Here is a 23,347-nt window from a genome sequence, read left to right on the forward strand (position 1 = left end):
AGACAGACAGGGTATTGGTGTATGGGTTTCCTGGTTGTATACCAGTAAGCTGAATATGAATATTGTTCAGCTGATTTTGTTTTCCATGATTTGTTCCTGACAGAACAGTAATCCATCCGGCTGCAGGAAGTAGCTTCCATCTGGAGGGATGACTGGAGCTCTGGGCCGACCGACCGCAGAAGAGAACGGGAAAGTAGCCTGGATTTACTGGACTGGACAGTGGTTTAATGTGTTTCAGTGTGTGTGTGTGTGTGACAATTAGGTGATTTAGGTCATTGTCTGCTGTACTCACCATAGTCTGTGTTCTCAGGTTCCCAACAGTTGGATGGCCAGAAATAGGGAGTCTGAAAGAGAGAGAGGAGGGAGAGGGAGAGACAGAGAGAGAGAGAGACAGAGAGAGAGAGAGAGAGAGAGAGAGAGAGAGAGAGAGACAGAGAGACAGAGAGAGAGAGAGACAGAGAGAGAGAGAGAGAGAGAGAGAGACACAGAGACAGAGAGAGAGAGAGAGAGAGAGAGAGAGAGAGAGAGAGAGAGAGAGAGAGAGAGAGAGAGAGAAGAGAAAGAGAGAGAGAGAGAGACAGAGACAAGAGAGAGAGAGAGAGAGAGAGAGAGAGAGACAGAGAGACAGACAGAGAGGTAGAGAGACAGAGAGAGAGAGACAGAGAGGTAGAGAGAGAGAGAGAGAGAGAGAGAGAGAGAGAGAGAGAGAGAGAGAGAAAGTGTGAGTGAGCGAGCGAGAGAGAGAGAGAGAGAGAGAAAGTGTGAGCGAGCGAGCGAGAGAGAGAGTGCATTGTGTAATGATTCTAATAGACCCTTCAGGATATTTAACCAGATCACTGTTGTTTCAGATCATTTCTGTTATTTTCAAGAGCACTCATGAATTAAGGACATTTTGATGTTTTCAATATTGATCTGTAAACATTACCTATAGTTTATACCTGATCTGTAAACATTAGCTATAGTTTATACCTGATCTGTAAACATTAGCTATAGTTTATACCTGATCTGTAAACATTAGCTATAGTTTATACCTGATCTGTAAACATTACCTATAGTTTATACCTGATCTGTAAACATTTGCTATAGTTTATACCTGATCTGTAAACATTACCTATAGTTTATACCTGATCTGTAAACATTACCTATAGTTTATACCTGATCTGTAAACATTACCTATAGTTTATACCTGATCTGTAAACATTAGCTATAGTTTATACCTGATCTGTAAACATTACCTATAGTTTATACCTGATCTGTAAACATTACCTATAGTTTATACCTGATCTGTAAACATTAGCTATAGTTTATACCTGATCTGTAAACATTACCTATAGTTTATACCTGATCTGTAAACATTACCCATAGTTTATACCTGATCTGTAAACATTAGCTATAGTTTATACCTGATCTGTAAACATTAGCTATAGTTTATACCTGATCTGTAAACATTAGCTATAGTTTATACCTGATCTGTAAACATTACCTATAGTTTATACCTGATCTGTAAACATTAGCTATAGTTTATACCTGATCTGCAAACATTAGCTATAGTTTATACCTGATCTGTAAACATTACCTATAGTTTATACCTGATCTGTAAACATTAGCTATAGTTTATACCTGATCTGTAAACATTACCTATAGTTTATACCTGATCTGTAAACATTAGCTATAGTTTATACCTGATCTGTAAACATTAGCTATAGTTTATACCTGATCTGTAAACATTACCTATAGTTTATACCTGATCTGTAAACATTAGCTATAGTTTATACCTGATCTGTAAACATTACCTATAGTTTATACCGGCTGCATCACTCTATCAACTCATTATTAGGCAATATGAATAAAATACTGTAGTAATTTAACCACTCAAACACTAATCTACTAACACACCACTATCCCAGTAGGCCGTTACCATTAGACACTAATCTACTAACACACCACTATCCCAGTAGGCCGTTACCATTAGACACTAATCTACTAACACACCACTATCCCAGTAGGCCGTTACCATTAGACACTAATCTACTGACACACCACTATCCCAGTAGGCCGTTACCATTAGACACTAATCTACTAACACACCACTATCCCAGTAGGCCGTTACCATTAGACACTAATCTACTGACACACCACTATCCCAGTAGGCCGTTACCATTAGACACTAATCTACTAACACACCACTATCCCAGTAGGCCGTTACCATTAGACACTAATCTACCAACACACCACTATCCCAGTAGGCCGTTACCATTAGACACTAATCTACTGACACACCACTATCCCAGTAGGCCGTTACCATTAGACACTAATCTACTAACACACCACTATCCCAGTAGGCCGTTACCATTAGACACTAATCTACTAACACACCACTATCCCAGTAGGCCGTTACCATTAGACACTAATCTACTAACACACCACTATCCCAGTAGGCCGTTACCATTAGACACTAATCTACTAACACACCACTATCCCAGTAGGCCGTTACCATTAGACACTAATCTACTAACACACCACTAACCAGTAGGCCGTTACCATTAGACACTAATCTACTGACACACCACTATCCCAGTAGGCCGTTACCATTAGACACTAATCTACTAACACACCACTATCCCAGTAGGCCGTTACCATTAGACACTAATCTACTAACACACCACTATCCCAGTAGGCCGTTACCATTAGACACTAATCTACTAACACACCACTATCCCAGTAGGCCGTTACCATTAGACACTAATCTACTAACACACCACTATCCCAGTAGGCCCGTTACCATTAGACACTAATCTACTAACACACCACTATCCCAGTAGGCCGTTACCATTAGACACTAATCTACTAACACACCACTATATCCCAGTAGGCCGTTACCATTAGACACTAATCTACTAACACACCACTATCCCAGTAGGCCGTTACCATTAGACACTAATCTACTAACACACCACTATCCCAGTAGGCCGTTACCATTAGACACTAATCTACTAACATACCACTATCCCAGTAGGCCGTTACCATTAGACACTAATCTACTAACACACCACTATCCCAGTAGGCCGTTACCATTAGACACTAATCTACTAACACACCACTATCCCAGTAGGCCGTTACCATTAGACACTAATCTACTAACACACCACTATCCCAGTAGGCCGTTACACATTAGACACTAATCTACTAACACACCACTATCCCAGTAGGCCGTTACCATTAGACACTAATCTACTAACACACCACTATCCCAGTAGGCGTTACCATTAGACACTAATCTACTAACACACCACTATCCCAGTAGGCCGTTACCATTAGACACTAATCTACTAACACACCACTATCCCAGTAGGCCGTTACCATTAGACACTAATCTACTAACACACCACTATCCCAGTAGGCCGTTACCATTAGACACTAATCTACTAACACACCACTATCCCAGTAGGCCGTTACCATTAGACACTAATCTACTAACACACCACTATCCCAGTAGGCGTTACCATTAGACACTAATCTACTAACACACCACTATCCCAGTAGGCCGTTACCATTAGACACTAATCTACTAACACACCACTATCCCAGTAGGCCGTTACCATTAGACACTAATCTACTAACACACCACTATCCCAGTAGGCCGTTACCATTAGACACTAATCTACTAACACACCACTATCCCAGTAGGCCGTTACCATTAGACACTAATCTACTAACACACCACTATCCCAGTAGGCCGTTACCATTAGACACTAATCTACTAACACACCACTATCCCAGTAGGCCGTTACCATTAGACACTAATCTACTAACACACCACTATCCCAGTAGGCCGTTACCATTAGACACTAATCTACTAACACACCACTATCCCAGTAGGCCGTTACCATTAGACACTAATCTACTAACACACCACTATCCCAGTGAGGCGTTACCATTAGACACTAATCTACTAACACACCACTATCCCAGTAGGCCGTTACCATTAGACACTAATCTACTAACACACCACTATCCCAGTAGGCCGTTACCATTAGACACACTAATCTACTAACACACCACTATCCCAGTAGGCCGTTACCATTAGACACTAATCTACTAACACACCACTATCCCAGTAGGCCGTTACCATTAGACACTAATCTACTAACACACCACTATCCCAGTAGGCCGTTACCATTAGACACTAATCTACTAACACACCACTATCCCAGTGAGGCCGTTACCATTAGACACTAATCTACTAACACACCACTATCCCAGTAGGCCGTTACCATTAGACACCAATCTACTAACACACCACTATCCCAGTAGGCCGTTACCATTAGACACTAATCTACTAACACACCACTATCCCAGTAGGCCGTTACCATTAGACACTAATCTACTAACACACCACTATCCCAGTAGGCCGTTACCATTAGACACTAATCTACTAACACACCACTATCCCAGTAGGCCGTTACCATTAGACACTAATCTACTAACACACCACTATCCCAGTAGGCCGTTACCATTAGACACTAATCTACTAACACACCACTATCCCAGTAGAGCCGTTACCATTAGACACTAATCTACTAACACACCACTATCCCAGTAGGCCGTTACCATTAGACACTAATCTACTAACACACCACTATCCCAGTAGGCCGTTACCATTAGACACTAATCTACTAACACACCACTATCCCAGTAGGCCGTTACCATTAGACACTAATCTACTAAACACCACTATCCCAGTAGGCCGTTACCATTAGACACTAATCTACTAACACACCACTATCCCAGTAGGCCGTTACCATTAGACACTAATCTACTAACACACCACTATCCCAGTAGGCCGTTACCATTAGACACTAATCTACTAACACACCACTATCCCAGTAGGCCGTTACCATTAGACACTAATCTACTAACACACCACTATCCCAGTAGGCCGTTACCATTAGACACTAATCTACTAACACACCACTATCCCAGTAGGCCGTTACCATTAGACACTAATCTACTAACACACCACTATCCCAGTAGGCCGTTACCATTAGACACTAATCTACTAACACACCACTATCCCAGTAGGCCGTTACCATTAGACACTAATCTACTAACACACCACTATCCCAGTAGGCATACCAATAGACACTAATCTACTAACACACCACTATCCCAGTAGGCCGTTACCATTAGACACTAATCTACTAACACACCACTATCCCAGTGGCCGTTACCATTAGACACTAATCTACTAACACACCACTATCCCAGTAGGCCGTTACCATTAGACACTAATCTACTAACACACCACTATCCCAGTAGTCCGTTACATTAGACACTAATCTACTAACACACCACTATCCCAGTAGGCCGTTACCATTAGACACTAATCTACTGACACACCACTATCTCCAGTAGGCCGTTACCATTAGACACTAATCTACTAACCCACCACTATCCCAGTAGGCCGTTACCATTAGACACTAATCTACTAACACACCACTATCCCAGTAAGGCCGTTACCATTAGACACTAATCTACTGACACACACTATCCCAGTAGGCCGTTACCATTAGACACTAATCTACTAACACACCACTATCCCAGTAGGTCGTTACCATTAGACACTAATCTACTAACACACCACTATCCCAGTAGGCCGTTACCATTAGACACTAATCTACTAACACACCACTATCCCAGTAGGCCGTTACCATTAGACACTAATCTACTAACACACCACTATCCCAGTAGGCCGTTACCATTAGACACTAATCTACTAACACACCACTATCCCAGTAGGCCGTTACCATTAGACACTAATCTACTAACACACCACTATCCCAGTAGGCCGTTACCATTAGACACTAATCTACTGACACACCACTATCCCAGTAGGCCATTACCATTAGACACTAATCTACTAACACACCACTATCCCAGTAGGCCGTTACCATTAGACACTAATCTACTAACACACCACTAACCAGTAGGCCGTTACCATTAGACACTAATCTACTAACACACCACTATCCCAGTAGGCCGTTACCATTAAACACTAATCTACTAACACACCACTATCCCAGTAGGCCGTTACCATTAGACACTAATCTACTGACACACCACTATCCCAGTAGGCCGTTACCATTAGACACTTATCTACTAACACACCACTATCCCAGTAGGCCGTTACCATTAGACACTAATCTACTAACACACCACTATCCCAGTAGGCCGTTACCATTAGACACTAATCTACTAACACACCACTATCCCAGTAGGCCGTTACCATTAGACACTAATCTACTAACACACCACTATCCCAGTAGGCCGTTACCATTAGACACTAATCTACTAACACACCACTATCCCAGTAGGCCGTTACCATTAGACACTAATCTACTAACACACCACTATCCCAGTAGGTCAGTTACCATTAGACACTAATCTACTAACACACCACTATCCCAGTAGCGTTACCATTAGACACTAATCTACTAACACACCACTATCCCAGTAGGCCGTTACCATTAGACACTAATCTACTAACACACCACTATCCCAGTAGGCCGTTACCATTAGACACTAATCTACTAACACACCACTATCCCAGTAGGCCGTTACCATTAGACACTAATCTACTGACACACCACTATCCCAGTAGGCCGTTACCATTAGACACTAATCTACTAACACACCACTATCCCAGTAGGCCGTTACCATTAGACACTAATCTACTAACACACCACTATCCCAGTAGGCTGTTACCATTAGACACTAATCTACTAACACACCACTATCCCAGTAGGCCGTTACCATTAGACACTAATCTACTAACACACCACTATCCCAGTAGGCCGTTACCATTAGACACTAATCTACTAACACACCACTATCCCAGTAGGCCGTTACCATTAGACACTAATCTACTAACACACCACTATCCCAGTAGGCCGTTACCATTAGACACTAATCTACTAACACACCACTATCCCAGTAGGCCGTTACCATTAGACACTAATCTACTAACACACCACTATCCCAGTAGGCCGTTACCATTAGACACTAATCTACTAACACACCACTATCCCAGTAGGCCGTTACCATTAGACACTAATCTACTAACACACCACTATCCCAGTAGGCCGTTACCATTAGACACTAATCTACTAACACACCACTATCCCAGTAGGCCGTTACCATTAGACACTAATCTACTAACACACCACTATCCCAGTAGGCCGTTACCATTAGACACTAATCTACTAACACACCACTATCCCAGTAGGCCGTTACCATTAGACACTAATCTACTAACACACCACTATCCCAGTAGGCCGTTACCATTAGACACTAATCTACTAACACACCACTATCCCAGTAGGCCGTTACCATTAGACACTAATCTACTAACACACCACTATCCCAGTAGGCCGTTACCATTAGACACTAATCTACTAACACACCACTAACCAGTAGGCCGTTACCATTAGACACTAATCTACTAACACACCACTATCCCAGTAGGCCGTTACCATTAGACACTAATCTACTGACACACCACTATCCCAGTAGGCCGTTACCATTAGACACTAATCTACTAACACACCACTAACCAGTAGGCCGTTACCATTAGACACTAATCTACTAACACACCACTATCCCAGTAGGCCGTTACCATTAGAGCACTAATCTACTAACACACCACTATCCCAGTAGGCCGTTACCATTAGACACTAATCTACTAACACACCACTATCCCAGTAGGCCGTTACCATTAGACACTAATCTACTAACACACCACTATCCCAGTAGGCCGTTACCATTAGACACTAATCTACTAACACACCACTATCCCAGTAGGCCGTTACCATTAGACACTAATCTACTAACACACCACTATCCCAGTAGGCCGTTACCATTAGACACTAATCTACTGACACACCACTATCCCAGTAGGCCGTTACCATTAGACACTAATCTACTAACACACCACTATCCCAGTAGGCCGTTACCATTAGACACTAATCTACTAACACACCACTAACCAGTAGGCCGTTACCATTAGACACTAATCTACTAACACACCACTATCCCAGTAGGCCGTTACCATTAGACACTAATCTACTAACACACCACTATCCCAGTAGGCCGTTACCATTAGACACTAATCTACTGACACACCACTATCCCAGTAGGCCGTTACCATTAGACACTAATCTACTAACACACCACTATCCCAGTAGGCCGTTACCATTAAACACTAATCTACTAACACACCACTATCCCAGTAGGCCGTTACCATTGACACTAATCTACTGACACACCACTATCCCAGTAGGCCGTTACCATTAGACACTTATCTACTAACACACCACTATCCCAGTAGGCCGTTACCATTAGACACTAATCTACTAACACACCACTATCCCAGTAGGCCGTTACCATTAGACACTAATCTACTAACACACCACTATCCCAGTAGGCCGTAGAGATAAGAAACATACAGTCCTGTACAAAACAAATATCCTTTCAGGAACAATAAAGTTGATCTTATGTTATCTTATGTTATCTTAGTACCTGAAACCTGTAGAAGTTGATCTTATCCGAAAAACCTGAAACCTGTAGAAGTTGATCTTATCCTAAAAACCTGAAACCTGTAGAAGTTGATCTTATCTTAGTACCTGAAATCTGTCGAAGTTGATCTTATCTTATTTTAGTACCTGAAATCTGTAGAAGTTGATCTTATCTTAGTACCTGAAACCTGTAGAAGTTGATCTTATCTTAATACCTGAAACCTGTAGAAATTGATCTTATCTTAGTACCTGAAACCTGTAGAAGTTGATCTTATCTTAGTACCTGAAACCTGTAGAAGTTGATCTTATCTTATCTTAATACCTGAAACCTGTAGAAATTGATCTTATCTTAGTACCTGAAACCTGTAGAAGTTGATCTTATCTTAGTACCTGAAACCTGTAGAAGTTGATCTTATCTTAGTACCTGAAACCTGTAGAAGGTTCCATCGTCCTTCAGAGTGAGCACATGGTCTGAGATGGGGAAGAAGTAGCCGTGGGCTGCCATCAGAGTTCCAAGGTGGAGCGCCTCTACTGTAACACAACAACAACAACAACAACAACAACAAAAAACATATTCAACAACAACAGCAACATAATGAACAATAATAACAACATCATCAACAATTACAACATTAATCTCCACTGCTACAAAACAACAGCATCAATCCCACCATGTTTCAACATTGGTAGAGAGCGTTTTAATGCATGAAGAGCCCAAGATGCCATGTACTGTATATTTCATCACATTGACTCCTTAATGTGAGAGAACCCTTTGAAGCCAGGGACTCAGCATCGTGACCAATGCATTTTACCACCTGGGTATCAAAGGTGATGGAAATGCATGAACAGGGTAGAATGTCACAGAAGAGGAAGGAGAGAACAACACAGAATAAAACAGAGGGTGTGTGAAGAGAGGGAGAAGCTGGCTATCAGTCTGCTGTTAGGAGGGAAGGAGAGAACCCCCCCCCCCTCAAACACACAACAGGCCCTTCTTTCACACCTCCCCTTTCCTCCCATGTTAAAGCAGACAGTGTTGAACAGTGTTGGAGCGGCAGGTAGCCTAGCGGTTAGTTGTTAAAGCAGACAGTGTTGAACAGTGTTGGAGCGGCAGGTAGCCTAGCGGTTAGAGTGTTGTTAAAGCAGACAGTGTTGAACAGTGTTGGAGCGGCAGGTAGCCTAGCGGTTAGAGTGTTGTTAAAGCAGACAGTGTTGAACAGTGTTGGAGCGGCAGGTAGCCTAGCGGTTAGAGTGTTGTTAAAGCAGACAGTGTTGAACAGTGTTGGAGCGGCAGGTAGCCTAGCGGTTAGTTGTTAAAGCAGACAGTGTTGAACAGTGTTGGAGCGGCAGGTAGCCTAGCGGTTAGAGTGTTGTTAAAGCAGACAGTGTTGAACAGTGTTGGAGCGGCAGGTAGCCTAGCGGTTAGAGTGTTGTTAAAGCAGACAGTGTTGAACAGCGTTGAGCGGCAGGTAGCCTAGCGGTTAGTTGTTAAAGCAGACAGTGTTGAACAGTGTTGGAGCGGCAGGTAGCCTAGCGGTTAGAGTGTTGTTAAAGCAGACAGTGTTGAACAGTGTTGGAGCGGCAGGTAGCCTAGCGGTTAGTTGTTAAAGCAGACAGTGTTGAACAGCGTTGGAGCGGCAGGTAGCCTAGCGGTTAGTTGTTAAAGCAGACAGTGTTGAACAGTGTTGGAGCGGCAGGTAGCCTAGCGGTTAGTTGTTAAAGCAGACAGTGTTGAACAGTGTTGGAGCGGCAGGTAGCCTAGTGGTTAGTTGTTAAAGCAGACAGTGTTGAACAGTGTTGGAGCGGCAGGTAGCCTAGCGGTTAGAGTGTTGTTAAAGCAGACAGTGTTGAACAGTATTGGAGCGGCAGGTAGCCTAGTGGTTAGAGTGTTGTTAAAGCAGACAGTGTTGAACAGTGTTGGAGCGGCAGGTAGCCTAGCGGTTAGTTGTTAAAGCAGACAGTGTTGAACAGTGTTGGAGCGGCAGGTAGCCTAGCGGTTAGAGTGTTGTTAAAGCAGACAGTGTTGAACAGTGTTGGAGCGGCAGGTAGCCTAGCGGTTAGAGTGTTGTTAAAGCAGACAGTGTTGAACAGCGTTGGAGCGGCAGGTAGCCTAGCGGTTAGAGTGTTGTTAAAGCAGACAGTGTTGAACAGCGTTGGAGCGGCAGGTAGCCTAGCGGTTAGAGTGTTGTTAAAGCAGACAGTGTTGAACAGCGTTGGGCGGCAGGTAGCCTAGCGGTTAGTTGTTAAAGCAGACAGTGTTGAACAGTGTTGGAGCGGCAGGTAGCCTAGCGGTTAGTTGTTAAAGCAGACAGTGTTGAACAGTGTTGGAGCGGCAGGTAGCCTAGCGGTTAGTTGTTAAAGCAGACAGTGTTGAACAGTGTTGGGAGCGGCAGGTAGCCTAGCGGTTAGAGTGTTGTTAAAGCAGACAGTGTTGAACAGCGTTGGAGCGGCAGGTAGCCTAGCGGTTGGAGTGTTGTTAAAGCAGACAGTGTTGAACAGCGTTGAGCGGCAGGTAGCCTAGCGGTTAGAGTGTTGTTAAAGCAGACAGTGCTGAACAGTGTTGGAGCGGCAGGTAGCCTAGCGGTTAGAGTGTTGTTAAAGCAGACAGTGCTGAACAGTGTTGGAGCGGCAGGTAGCCTAGCGGTTAGAGTGTTGTTAAAGCAGACAGTGTTGAACAGTGTTGGAGCGGCAGGTAGCCTAGCGGTTAGAGTGTTGTTAAAGCAGACAGTGTTGAACAGCGTTGGAGCGGAAGGTAGCCTAGCGGTTAGAGTGTTGTTAAAGCAGACAGTGTTGAACAGTGTTGGAGCGGCAGGTAGCCTAGCGGTTAGTTGTTAAAGCAGACAGTGTTGAACAGTGTTGGAGCGGCAGGTAGCCTAGCGGTTAGAGTGTTGTTAAAGCAGACAGTGTTGAACAGTGTTGGAGCGGCAGGTAGCCTAGCGGTTAGAGTGTTGCCCAGCAACCGAAATGTCGCTGGTTCCAATACCTGAGCCGACAAGGTGAAAAATCTTTCAATGTGCCCTTGAGCAAGGCACTTAACCATACTTTGCTCCAGGGGCGTCGTGCTACTATGGCTGACACTGTAAAACAACACCTTTCGCTGCACCTATCTGGTGTATGGGACTAAATGTGTTTCCAAAAAAGAACAGTGTGAGAACAGTGTGGGCTAATGTACATGGATCAGATATAGGCTTGTGTCCCAAATGGCACCCTATTCCTTATATAGAGCCCTGTGGGCCCTGGTCAAAAGTAGTGCACTAGAAAGGGAATAGGGTGCCAGTTGGGTCACAGGCATCGCCTGAGGCAGAGAGGAGTCGATATACAGTGAGGGAAAAAAGTATTTGATCCCCTGCTGATTTTGTACGTTTGCCCACTGACAAAGAAATTATCAGTCTATAATATTAATGGTAGGTTTATTTGAACAGTGAGAGACAGAATAACAACAAAAAAATCCAGAAGAACGCATGTCAAAAATGTTATAAATTGATTTGCATTTTAATGCCTTCCCATATAGTGCCCTATTACCCTGCCTTCCCATATAGTGCCCTATTACCCTGCCTTCCCATATAGTGCCCTATTACCCTGCCTTCCCATATAGTGCCCTATTACCCTGCCTTCCCATATAGTGCCCTATTACCCTGCCTTCCCATATAGTGCCCTATTACCCTGCCTTCCCATATAGTGCCCTATTACCCCTGCCTTCCCATATAGTGCCCTATTACCCTGCCTTCCCATATAGTGCCCTATTACCCTGCCTTCCCATATAGTGCCCTATTACCCTGCCTTCCCATATAGTGCCCTATTACCCTGCCTTCCCATATAGTGCCCTATTACCCCGCCTTCCCATATAGTGCCCTATTACCCTGCCTTCCCATATAGTGCCCTATTACCCTGCCTTCCCATATAGTGCCCTATTACCCCGCCTTCCCATATAGTGCCCTATTACCCTGCCTTCCCATATAGTGCCCTATTACCCTGCCTTCCCATATAGTGCCCTATTACCCTGCCTTCCCATATAGTGCCCTATTACCCTGCCTTCCCATATAGTGCCCTATTACCCCGCCTTCCCATATAGTGCCCTATTACCCCGCCTTCCCATATAGTGCCCTATTACCCTGCCTTCCCATATAGTGCCCTATTACCCTGCCTTCCCATATAGTGCCCTATTACCCTGCCTTCCCATATAGTGCCCTATTACCCTGCCTTCCCATATAGTGCCCTATTACCCTGCCTTCCCCATATAGTGCCCTATTACCCTGCCTTCCCATATAGTGCCCTATTACCCTGCCTTCCCATATAGTGCCCTATTACCCTGCCTTCCCATATAGTGCCCTATTACCCTGCCTTCCCATATAGTGCCCTATTACCCTGCCTTCCCATATAGTGCCCTATTACCCTGCCTTCCCATATAGTGCCCTATGGACACTGGTCAAAAGTTGTGCACTAAATAGGGAGTAGGTTACCATTTGGGAAGCAGACCCAATCTACCTGCCTCTGTAGGATCTTTGCTGCATCCCAAATTACACTATATTACCTATTTAGCGCACTACTTTCAACCAGAGCCATAAAGAATAAGGTGCCATTTGGGATGCACCCTAGTTCACTGTTACTGTAGTTTACTGTTACTGTACATTTTTACATTTTACATTTTAGTCATTTAGCAGACGCTATCCAGAGCGACTTACAGTTAGTGAATACATCATTATTATTTTTTTTATACTGGCCCCCCGTGGGAATCGAACCCACAACCCTGGCGGGGGACCAGTACTGAGTCAATGTGCAGGGGTACCAGGTAATTGAGGTAGATACACTATATTTAAAAAAGTATGTGGACACCCCTTCAAATTAATGGATTAGTCTATTTCAGCCATACCCGTTGCTGACAGGTGTATAATATCTGAGCACACAGCCATGCAATCTCCATAGACAAACATTGGCAGTAGAATGGCCTTACTGAAAAGCTAAGTGACTTTCAACGTGGTACCGTCATAGGATGCCACCTTTCCAACAAGGCAGTTTGTCAAATTTCTGCCCTGCTAGAGCTGCCCCGGTCAACTTTCAGTGCTGTTATTGTAAAGTGGAAACGTCTAGGAGCAACAACGGCTCAGCCGCGAAGTGGTAGGTCACACAAGCTCACAGAACAGGACCGCCGAGTGCTGATGCCTGTCCTCGGTTGCAACACTCACTACCGAGTTCCAAACTGCCTCTGGAAGCAACGTCAGCACAATAACTGTTCGTTGGGAGCTTCATGAAATGGGTTTCCATGAGGGCCTCCCGAGTGGCGCAGCGGTCTAAGGCACTGCATCGCAGTTACTACAGATCCTGGTTCGATACCGGGCTGTGTCGCAGCCGGCCGCGACCGGGAGACCCATGAGGCAACGCACAATTGGCCCAGCGTCGTCCGGGTTAGGGGAGGGTTTGGCCGGCCGGGATGTCCTTGTCCCATCGCACTGTAGCGACTCCTGTGGCGGGCCGGGCGCAGTGCACGCTGACACGGTCGCCAGGTGTACAGTGTTTCCTCCGACACATTGGTGTGGCAGGCTTCCGGGTTAAGTGTGCATTGTGTCAAGAAGCAGAGCGGCTTGGCGGGGTCGTGTTTCGGAGGACGCACGGCTCTCGACCTTCGCCTCTCCCGAATCCGTACAGGAGTTGCAGTGACGGGACAAGACTGTAACTACCACTTGGATATGATGAAATTGGGAGTAAAGGGGGTAAAAAAATATTGATTTCCATGGCCGAGGAGCCACACACAAGCCTAAGATCACCATGCGCAATGCCAAGCGTCGGATGGAGTGGTGTAAAGCTCACCGCCATTGGACTCTGGAGCAGTGGAAATGCGTTCTCTGGAGTGATGAATCACGCTTCACCATCTGGCAGTCCGACAGACAAATCTGGATTTTGCGGATGCCAGGAGAACGCTACCTGCCCCAATGCATAGTGCCAACTGTAAAGTTTGGTGGAGGGGGAATAATGGTCTGGGGCTGTTTTTCATGGTTCGGGCCCCTTAGTTCCAGTGAAGGGAAATCTTAGACGATTCTGTGCTTGCAACTTTGTGGAAACAGTTTGGGGAAGGCCCTTTCCTGTGTCAGCATGACAATGCCCCCGTGCACAAAGCGAGGTCCATACAGAAATGGATTGTCGAGATCGGTGTGGAAGAACTTGACCATACTACATCATGGTAGTATCGCCAGGGGCTGGGGCAACACATCACAGCATGGTAGTATGGCTGGGGGCTGGGGCAACACATCACAGCATGGTAGTATGGCTGGGGGTTGGGGCAACACATCACAGCATGGCAGCCCCAGCCCCAGCCCCAGCCCTCTCCTCTCCTCTCCTCTCCTCTCCTCTCCTCTCCTCTCCTCTCCTCTCCTCTCCTCTCCTCTCCCCTCCTCTCCTCTCCCTGCCTTCTCCTCCCTCTCTCCTCTCCTCTCCTCTCCTCTCCTCTCCTCTCCTCTCCTCTCCTCTCCTCTCCTCTCCTCTCCCTGCCTTCTCCTCCCTCTCCTCTCCTCTCCTCTCCTCTCCTCTCCCCTCCTCTCCTCTCCCTGCCTTCTCCTCCCTCTCTCCTCTCCTCTCCTCTCCTCTCCTCCTCTCCTCTCTCTCCTCTCCCTGCCTTCTCCTCCCTCTCTCTCCTCTCTGTCCTCTCCTCTCTCTCTCCCCTCCCCTCCCCTCCCCTCCCCTCCCCTCCTCTCCTCTCCCTGCCTTCTCCTCCCTCTCTCTCCTCTCCTCTCCTCTCCTCTCCTCTCCTCTCCTCTCCTCTCCTCTCCTCTCCTGCCTCTCCTCCCTCTCCTCTCTCTCCTCTCCTCTCCTCTCTCTCTCCTCTCCTCTCCTCTCTCTCCTCTCCTCTCCTCTCCTCTCCTCTCCTCTCCTCTCCTCTCCTCTCTCTCTCCCTGCCTTCTCCTCTCCCCTCCCTGCCTTCTCCTCCCCCCTCCCTGCCTTCTCCTCCCTCTCTCCCCTCTCCTCTCCTCTCCCCTCCCCTCCTCTCCTCTCCCCTCCCCTCCCCTCCTCTCCTCTCCTCTCCTCTCCTCTCCTCTCCTCTCCTCTCTCTCCTCTCCTCTCCTCTCCTCTCCTCTCTCTCCTCTCCTCTCCCCCCCCCCTCTCCTCTCCTGTCTCTCCTCTCCCTCCTTCTCCTCTCCCTGCCTTCTCCTCCCTCTCTCTCCTCTCCTCTCCTCTCCCTCCTCTCTTCTCCCTGCCTTCTCCTCTCCCCTCCTCTCCTCTCCTGCCTTCTCCTCCCTCCCTCCCCTCTCCTCTCCTCTCCTCTCCCCTCTCCCCTCTCCCCCTCTCCTCTCCTCTCCTCTCCTCTCCTCTCCTCTCCTCTCCTCTCCTCTCCTCTCCTCTCCTCTCCTCTCCTCTCCTCTCCTCTCCTCTCCTCTCCCCTCCTCTCCTCTCCCTGCCTTCTCCTCTCCCCTCCTCTCCCTGCCTTCTCCTCCCTCTCTCCCCTCTCCTCCCCTCCCCTCCTCTCCTCTCCTCTCCCCTCCTCTCCTCTCCTGTCCTCTCCTCTCCTCTCCCCTCCTCTCCTCTCCCTGCCTTCTCCTCTCCCCTCCTCTCCTCTCCCTGCCTTCTCTCCCCTCTCCTCTCCTCTCCTCTCCTCTCCCTGCCTTCTCCTCTCCCCTCCTCTCCTCTCCCTGCCTTCTCCTCCCTCTCCTCTCCTCTCCTCTCCTCTCCCTCTCCTCTCCTCTCCTCTCCTCTCCTCTCCTCTCCTCTCCTCTCCTCTCCTCCTCCACCTGCTGCTGAGGGGCCTATCCAATCCTTTGCCCCTTTCCTTCTGTTGTCTGTTCTGTGTGCCCAGTAGCTAAACATTCTGAAGCTGATGTCATGAAGGATTGACTCATGTGTGTCATCAACCGTTCGAAGAAAACGGTGAAACGGTACATCATACAAGAGGATGTTTTACCATATGTTACCGTCTAACCCCCTCAAGGTCAATCCAAGGTGTTGCATCACAAAGACTTTACCATATTTTACCATCTAAACCCCTCAAGGTCAATCATCACAAAGCCTTTACCATATTTTATCATCTAAACCCCTCAAGGTCAATCCAGGGTCTCACATTTACATTTTAGTCATTTACCAGACGCTCTCATCCAGAGCGACTTACAGTTAGTGAGTGCATACATTTTTCATACTGGCCCCCCGTGGGAAACGAACCCACAACCCTTGTCACGCCCTGACTCTAAGGACTTGTATTTGTTGAGTCAGGGTGTGTATTTTCTGGGTCGTGTTGTGCTATGTCGATGTTCTGTGTTTAAGATCTAGAATGGGTAGATCTATGTTGGCCTGTGTGGTTCCCAATCAGAGGCAGCTGTTGCTCGTTGTCTCTGATTGGGGACCATACTTAGGCAGCCTGTTGGCACCAGTTAGTTGTGGGATCTTGTTCCGTGTAAGGTATGTTGTTTGTATGCTACCTTGGACTTCACGTTTCGTTTGTTGTTTTGTCGTGTGTTTAGCCGTAAATAAATATGAATGCATTTCACGCTGTGCCTTGGTCCTTCTCGTCCGTAAACGACCATGACAACCCTGGAGTTGCAAGTGCCATGCTCTACCAACTGAGCTACAGGGCACTGTAAAAAAAGACATCAAAACTATGAAATAACACATATGGAATCATGTAGTGGTCCTCTGTAGCTCAGCTGGTAGAGCACGGCGCTTGTAACGCCAAGGTAGTGGGTTCGATCCCCGGGACCACCCATACACAAAAAAATGTATGCACGCATGACTGTAAGTCGCTTTGGATAAATGGCTAAATGGCATATTATTATGTAGTAACCATATTCCAAGAGTGTGCAAAGCTGTCATCAAGGCAAAGGGTGGCTACTTTGAAGAATCTAAATACATAATATATTTTGATTTGTTTAACACTTTTTTGGTTACTACATGATTCCATTTGTGTTATTTTATAGTTTTGATGTCTTCACTATTATTCTACAATGTAGAAAATAGTACAAATAAAGAAAAACCCTTGAATGAGTAGGTGTGTCCAAACTTTTGACTGGTACTGTATACATATAAATAACCTTGATCCAGGTGTCGTATTATACAGCCTTGATCCAGGTGTCGTATTATCCAGGTGTCGTATTATACAGCCTTGATCCAGGTGTCGTATTATACAGCCTTGATCCAGGTGTTGAATCATACAACCTTGATCCAGGTGTTGAACCTTACAGCCTTGATCCAGGTGTCGAATCATACAACCTTGATCCAGGTGTTGAATCATACAGCCTTGATCCAGGTGTTGAATCTTACAGCCTTGATCCAGGTGTTCAATCTTACAGCCTTGATCCAGGTGTTAAATCATACAGCCTTGATCCAGGTGTTGAATCTTACAGCCTTGATCCAGGTGTTAAATCATACAGCCTTGATCCAGGTGTCAAATCTTACAGCCTTGATCCAGATGTTGAATCAAACAGCCTTGATCCAGGTGTTGAATCATACAGCATTGATCCAGGTGTTGAATCGTACAGCCTTGATCCAGGTGTTGAATCGTACAGCCTTGATCCAGGTGTCATTGAAGACAATGAGGAGGTAGGAGAGGAAGCAGCGTAGACTGGAGAGCCGGTTCAAAGCCAGAGGCTGCGTTCCAAATGGCACCCTACTCCCTCTATAGTACTCTCATCTGCGTTCCAAATGACACCCTACTCCCTCTATAGTACACTAGCCCTATGGGCCCTGGTCAAAAGTAGTGCACTATAGGGGTCTCCCGTGTGGCGCAGCAGTCTAAGGCACTGCATCGCAGTGCTTGAGGCGTCACTACAGACCCGGCTGTGTCACAGCCGGCCGTGACGCGGCGCACAATTGGCCCAGCGTTGTCCGGGTTAGGGGAGGGTTTGGCCCAGCGTCGTCCGGGTTAGGGGAGGGTTTGGCCCAGCGTCGTCCGGGTTAGGGGAGGGTTTTGCCGGCCAGGATGTCCTTGTCCCATCGTGTCCTCGTCCCGACTCCTTGTGGCGGGCCGGGCACCTGCAAGCTGACTTCGGTCGCCAGTTGTACGGTGTTTCCTCCGACACATTGGAAAGCAGTGCGGCTTGGCAGCGTTGTGTTTCGGAGGACGCCTGGCTCTCGACCTTCGTCTCTCCCGAGTCCGTAGGGGAGTTGGGAGATGAAATATTATAATAATTATAAAGGGAATAGAGGAGCATTTGGTTCAGTTGTTCCACGGCTCGGATGGGAAAACATATTTTATCCCACAGACAGAATTTAGAATGTTGAATCATTACCATCTTGAATCACAAAGGCCTTTCAATTAAACCGTAGGAAAAAAACAAACAGATCTCACCTAGGAAGATTTAAAGGCTGAGGGGTTTTAAATGTCAAGTGTTTGATGTCTGCCTTCAGCTATTCATTAGACACCGTAAGGCTGCTCTCACAAACACACAGAGAAGGGCTCTCTCTCTCTCTCTCTCTCTCTCTCTCTCTCTCTCTCTCTCTCTCTCTCTCTCTCTCTCTCTCTCTCTCTCTCTCTCTCTCTCTCTCTCTCTCTCTCTCTCTCTCTCTCTCTCTCTCTCTCTCTCTCTCTCTCTCTCTCTCTCTCTCTCTCTCTCTCTCTCTCTCTCTCTCTCTCTCTCTCTCTCTCTCTCTCTCTCTCTCTCTCTCTCTCTCTCTCTGATGCCCTTTTCTTGTGGCAACAGGTCACAAATCTTGCTGCTGTGCTGGCACACTGTGGTATTTCACCCAGTAGATTTCGGAGTTTATCAAAATTTGATTTTTGTGGGTCTGTGTAATCTGAGGGAAATATGTGTCTCTAATATGGTCATACATTTGGCAGGAGGTTAGGAAGTGCAACTCAGTTGCTTTTGTTTTGGTTTGTTTGCCAATCTCTCTCTCTCTCTCTCAGCTAGTAGTTTAACCCAGTAAAGAGCTCAGTCAGAGGTGACACCATCCAATCAGCCAATCACTCTCCATCACTGATCGCTGTTGGCCAATTAACCATGAGGTTGACCTTTGGTTAGAGTCCTAATTGTATGTGGTCCTCTGTAGCTCAATTGGTAGAGCACGGCGCTTGTAACGCCAGGGTAGTGGGTTCGATCCCCGGGACCACCCATATATGTAAAAATTTATGCACACGTGACTGTAAGTCTCTTTGGATAAAAGCGTCTGCTAAATGGCATATTATTATTATTATTATTATTATTATTATTATTATTATTATTATTATTATTATTATTATTATTATTATTATTATGTGGTTACTAGCATCATGAAGCAGCTCTGTTGACTCTGACCTAGTGGAAGGAACAAGAGGAGATGGTCAGAAGTAGTGCACTATATAAGGAATAGGGTGCCATGTTGACCACACACAATGTTTTCTCCTCCTACAGTACTTCAAAGGAAGCATCCCCTCTCTTCAGTGAGAAGGCTTTCCACCCTCCCTCCCTCCCTCCCTCCCTCCCTCCAGTCTCTGCCCTAAAGCTAAAGCTCATCAAACGAAGGGTCATGGTTGGAGGGATTCAGCCTCTTCTCTGTCCACAGCTGGGAGCTGCTGCGTGCTGGGCTGATGGCTCGGGGCTGGGAGCTAGGAGCTGGGAGATGCTGTGTTGGGCAGGGGACTGCTGTGGGGCTCATCGCTCAGGGGCTCAGGGCTCAGGGGCTTGGCTGGAGAAGAGTCACTCAAGGGGAGCTAGGGGAGAGTGAGTTTGAGGAGAGGGGGATTGGAGGAAAGGGAGTTTGAGGACAGGGGGATTGGAGGAAAGGGAGTTTGAGGAGAGGGGGATCGGAGGAAAGGGAGTTTGAGGAGAGGGGGATTGGAGGAAAGGGAGTTTGAGGAGAGGAGGATTTGGAGGAAAGGGAGTTTGAGGAGAGGGGGATCGGAGGAAAGGGAGTTTGAGGAGAGGGGGATTGGAGGAAAGGGAGTTTGAGGACAGGGGGATTGGAGGAAAGGGTGTTTGAGTAGAGAGGGGACTGGAGGAAAGGGAGTTTGAGGAGAGGAGGAATTGAAGGAAAGGGAGTTTGAGGAGAGGAGGAATTGAAGGAAAGGGAGTTTGAGGACAGGGGGATTGGAGGAAAGGGCGTTTGAGTGGAGGAGGATTGGAGGGAGTTTGAGTGAAGGAGGATTGGAGGAAAGGGTGTTTGAGGACAGGGGGGTTGGAGGAAAGGGAGTTTGAGGAGAGGGGGATTGGAGGAAAGGGAGTTTGAGGACAGGGGGATTGGAGGAAAGGGAGTTTGAGGAGAGGGGGATTGGAGGAAAGGGAGTTTGAGGACAGGGGGATTGGAGGAAAGGGAGTTTGAGGACAGGGGGATTGGAGGAAAGGGAGTTTGAGGACAGGGGGATTGGAGGAAAGGGTGTTTGAGTAGAGAGGGGACTGGAGGAAAGGGAGTTTGAGGAGAGGAGGAATTGAAGGAAAGGGAGTTTGAGGAGAGGAGGAATTGAAGGAAAGGGAGTTTGAGGAGAGGAGGAATTGAAGGAAAGGGAGTTTGAGGAGAGGAGGAATTGAAGGAAAGGGAGTTTGAGGAGAGGAGGAATTGAAGGAAAGGGAGTTTGAGGAGAGGAGGAATTGAAGGAAAGGGAGTTTGAGTGAAGAAGGATTGGAGGATGGGGCTGTAGTGGAGCAGGTCAAGGGCTTCAAGTTCCTTGGTGTCCACATCACCAACAAACTATCATGGTCCAAACACACCAAGACAGTCGTGAAGAGGGCACGACAAAGCCTATTCCCCCTCAGGAGACTGAAAAGATTTGGCATGGGTCCTCAGATCCTCAAAAAATTATACAGCTGCACCATCGAGAGCATCCTGACTGGTTGCATCACCGCCTGGTATGGCAACTGCTTGGCCTCCGACCGCAAGGCACTACAGAGGGTAGTGCGTACGGCCCAATACATCACTGGGGTCAAGCTTCCTGCCATCCAGGACCTCTATACCAGGCGGTGACAGAGGAAGGCCCTCAAAATTGTCAAAGACTCCAGCCACCCTAGTCATAGACTGTTCTCTCTGCTACCGCACGGCAAGCGGTACCGGAGTGCCAAGTCTAGGTCCAAAAGACTTCTCAACAGCTTTTACCCCCAAGCCATAAGACTCCTGAACAGCTAATCATGGCTACCCGGACTATTTGTACTGCCCCCCACCCCATCCTTTTTACACTGCTGCTACTCTGTTAATTATTTATGCATAGTCACTTTAACTCTACCCACATGTACATATTACTTCAATTATCTCAACTATCCGGTGCCCCCGCACATTGACTCTGCACCGGTACCCCCCTGTATATATAGCCTCCCTACTGTTATTTTATTTTACTTCTGCTCTTTTTTTCTCAACACTTTTTTTGTTGTTGTTTTATTTGTACTTTTTTTGTTAAAATAAATGCACTGTTGGTTAAGGGCTGTAAGTAAGCATTTCACTGTAATGTCTGCACCTGTTGTATTCGGCGCATGTGACCAATAAATTTTTTTGATTTGATTTGAGGAAAGGGAATTTGGGTGGAGGGAGGATTGGAGGAAAGGGAGTTTGAATGGAGGGGGGATTGGAGGAAAAGGAGTTTGAGTGGAAGAGGATTGGTGGAAAGGGAGGAGTGGGGATTGGAGGAAAGGGAGTTTGAGGGGAGTGGGGATTGGAGGAAAGAGATTTTGAGAAGAGGGGGATTGGAGGAAAGGGAGTTTGAGAAGAGGGGGCTTGGAGGAAAGGGAGTTTGAGAAGAGGGGGATTGGAGGAAAGGGAGTTTGAGAAGAGGGGGCTTGGAGGAAAGGGAGTTTGAGGGGAGTGGGGATTGGAGGAAAGAGATTTTGAGAAGAGGGGGATTGGAGGAAAGGGAGTTTGAATGGAGGGGGGATTGGAGGAAAGGGTGTTTGAGGGGAGTGGGGATTGGAGGAAAGAGATTTTGAGAAGAGGGGGATTGGAGGAAAGGGAGTTTGAATGGAGGGGGGATTGGAGGAAAGGGTGTTTGAGGGGAGTGGGGATTGGAGGAAAGAGATTTTGAGAAGAGGGGGATTGGAGGAAAGTATGTTTGAGTGGAGGGGGATTGGAGGACACAGAGTTTGAGGGGAGGGGGATTGGAGGAAAGGGAGTTTGACTGGAGGAGGATTGGAGGAAAGGGAGTTTGAGTGGAGGCGAGATTGGAGGAAAGGGAGTTTAGGGGAGGAGGATTGGAGGAAAGGGAGTTTGAGTGAAGGGGGGATTGGAGGAAAGGGAGTTTAAGGAGAGGGGGATTGGAGGACTATTGATACACAATTCAAGACAGTTGAGCCTGATGGCATTGATACACAAGTCAAGACTATTGCGCGGATGGCACTGATACACAGGTGAAGACTGTTGATACAACAAGACAAGACTATTGACACAACAAGTCAATACTATCGATCCAATAAAGACTATTGATTATACAGGTCAAGACTATTGGTACAACAATTCAAGACTATTGAGCTGATGTCATTGATACATAAAGTCAAGACTATTGATACAACAAGTCAAGACTATTGATACAGCAAGTCAAGACTATCGAGCTGATGGCACTGATCCAACAACTCAAGACTATTGATACTACAAGTCAAGACTATTGAGCTAATGACATTGGTACAACAAGTCAAGACTATTGATATAACAAGTCAAGACTATTGAGCTAATGACATTGATACAACAACTAAAGACTATTGATATAACAAGTCAAGACTTTTGATACAACAAGTCAAGACTGTTGATACAACAAGTCAAGACTATTGATACAACAAGTCAAGACTATTGATACAACAAGTCAAGACTGTTGATACAACAAGTCAAGACTATTGATACAACAAGTCAAGACTATTGATACAACAAGTCAAGACTATTGATACAACAAGTCAAGACTATCGAGCTGATGG

The 23,347-nt window shown here is 46.5% G+C and overlaps 1 protein-coding gene across 1 annotated transcript in view; it reads right to left on the reverse strand.

Moving 5' to 3' along the window:
- Positions 1–216: 216 nt before the first annotated feature.
- The window catches only part of LOC123481289 (regulator of G-protein signaling 7-like), a 114,986-nt gene continuing 91,855 nt past the window's right edge, over positions 217–23,347 (reverse strand). Inside the window, exons 5-6 of the mRNA XM_045216270.1 lie at positions 8,998–9,104; positions 217–344 (exon numbers count right to left, since the gene is read on the reverse strand). Coding sequence (XP_045072205.1) covers positions 273–344; positions 8,998–9,104 — 179 coding nt within the window. The 3' untranslated portion in view covers positions 217–272. The remainder of the gene's footprint in view (positions 345–8,997; positions 9,105–23,347) is intronic.

The sequence above is a fragment of the Coregonus clupeaformis genome, unplaced genomic scaffold (genome assembly GCF_020615455.1).
Source record: "Coregonus clupeaformis isolate EN_2021a unplaced genomic scaffold, ASM2061545v1 scaf0657, whole genome shotgun sequence".
Classification (NCBI taxonomy): domain Eukaryota; kingdom Metazoa; phylum Chordata; class Actinopteri; order Salmoniformes; family Salmonidae; genus Coregonus; species Coregonus clupeaformis.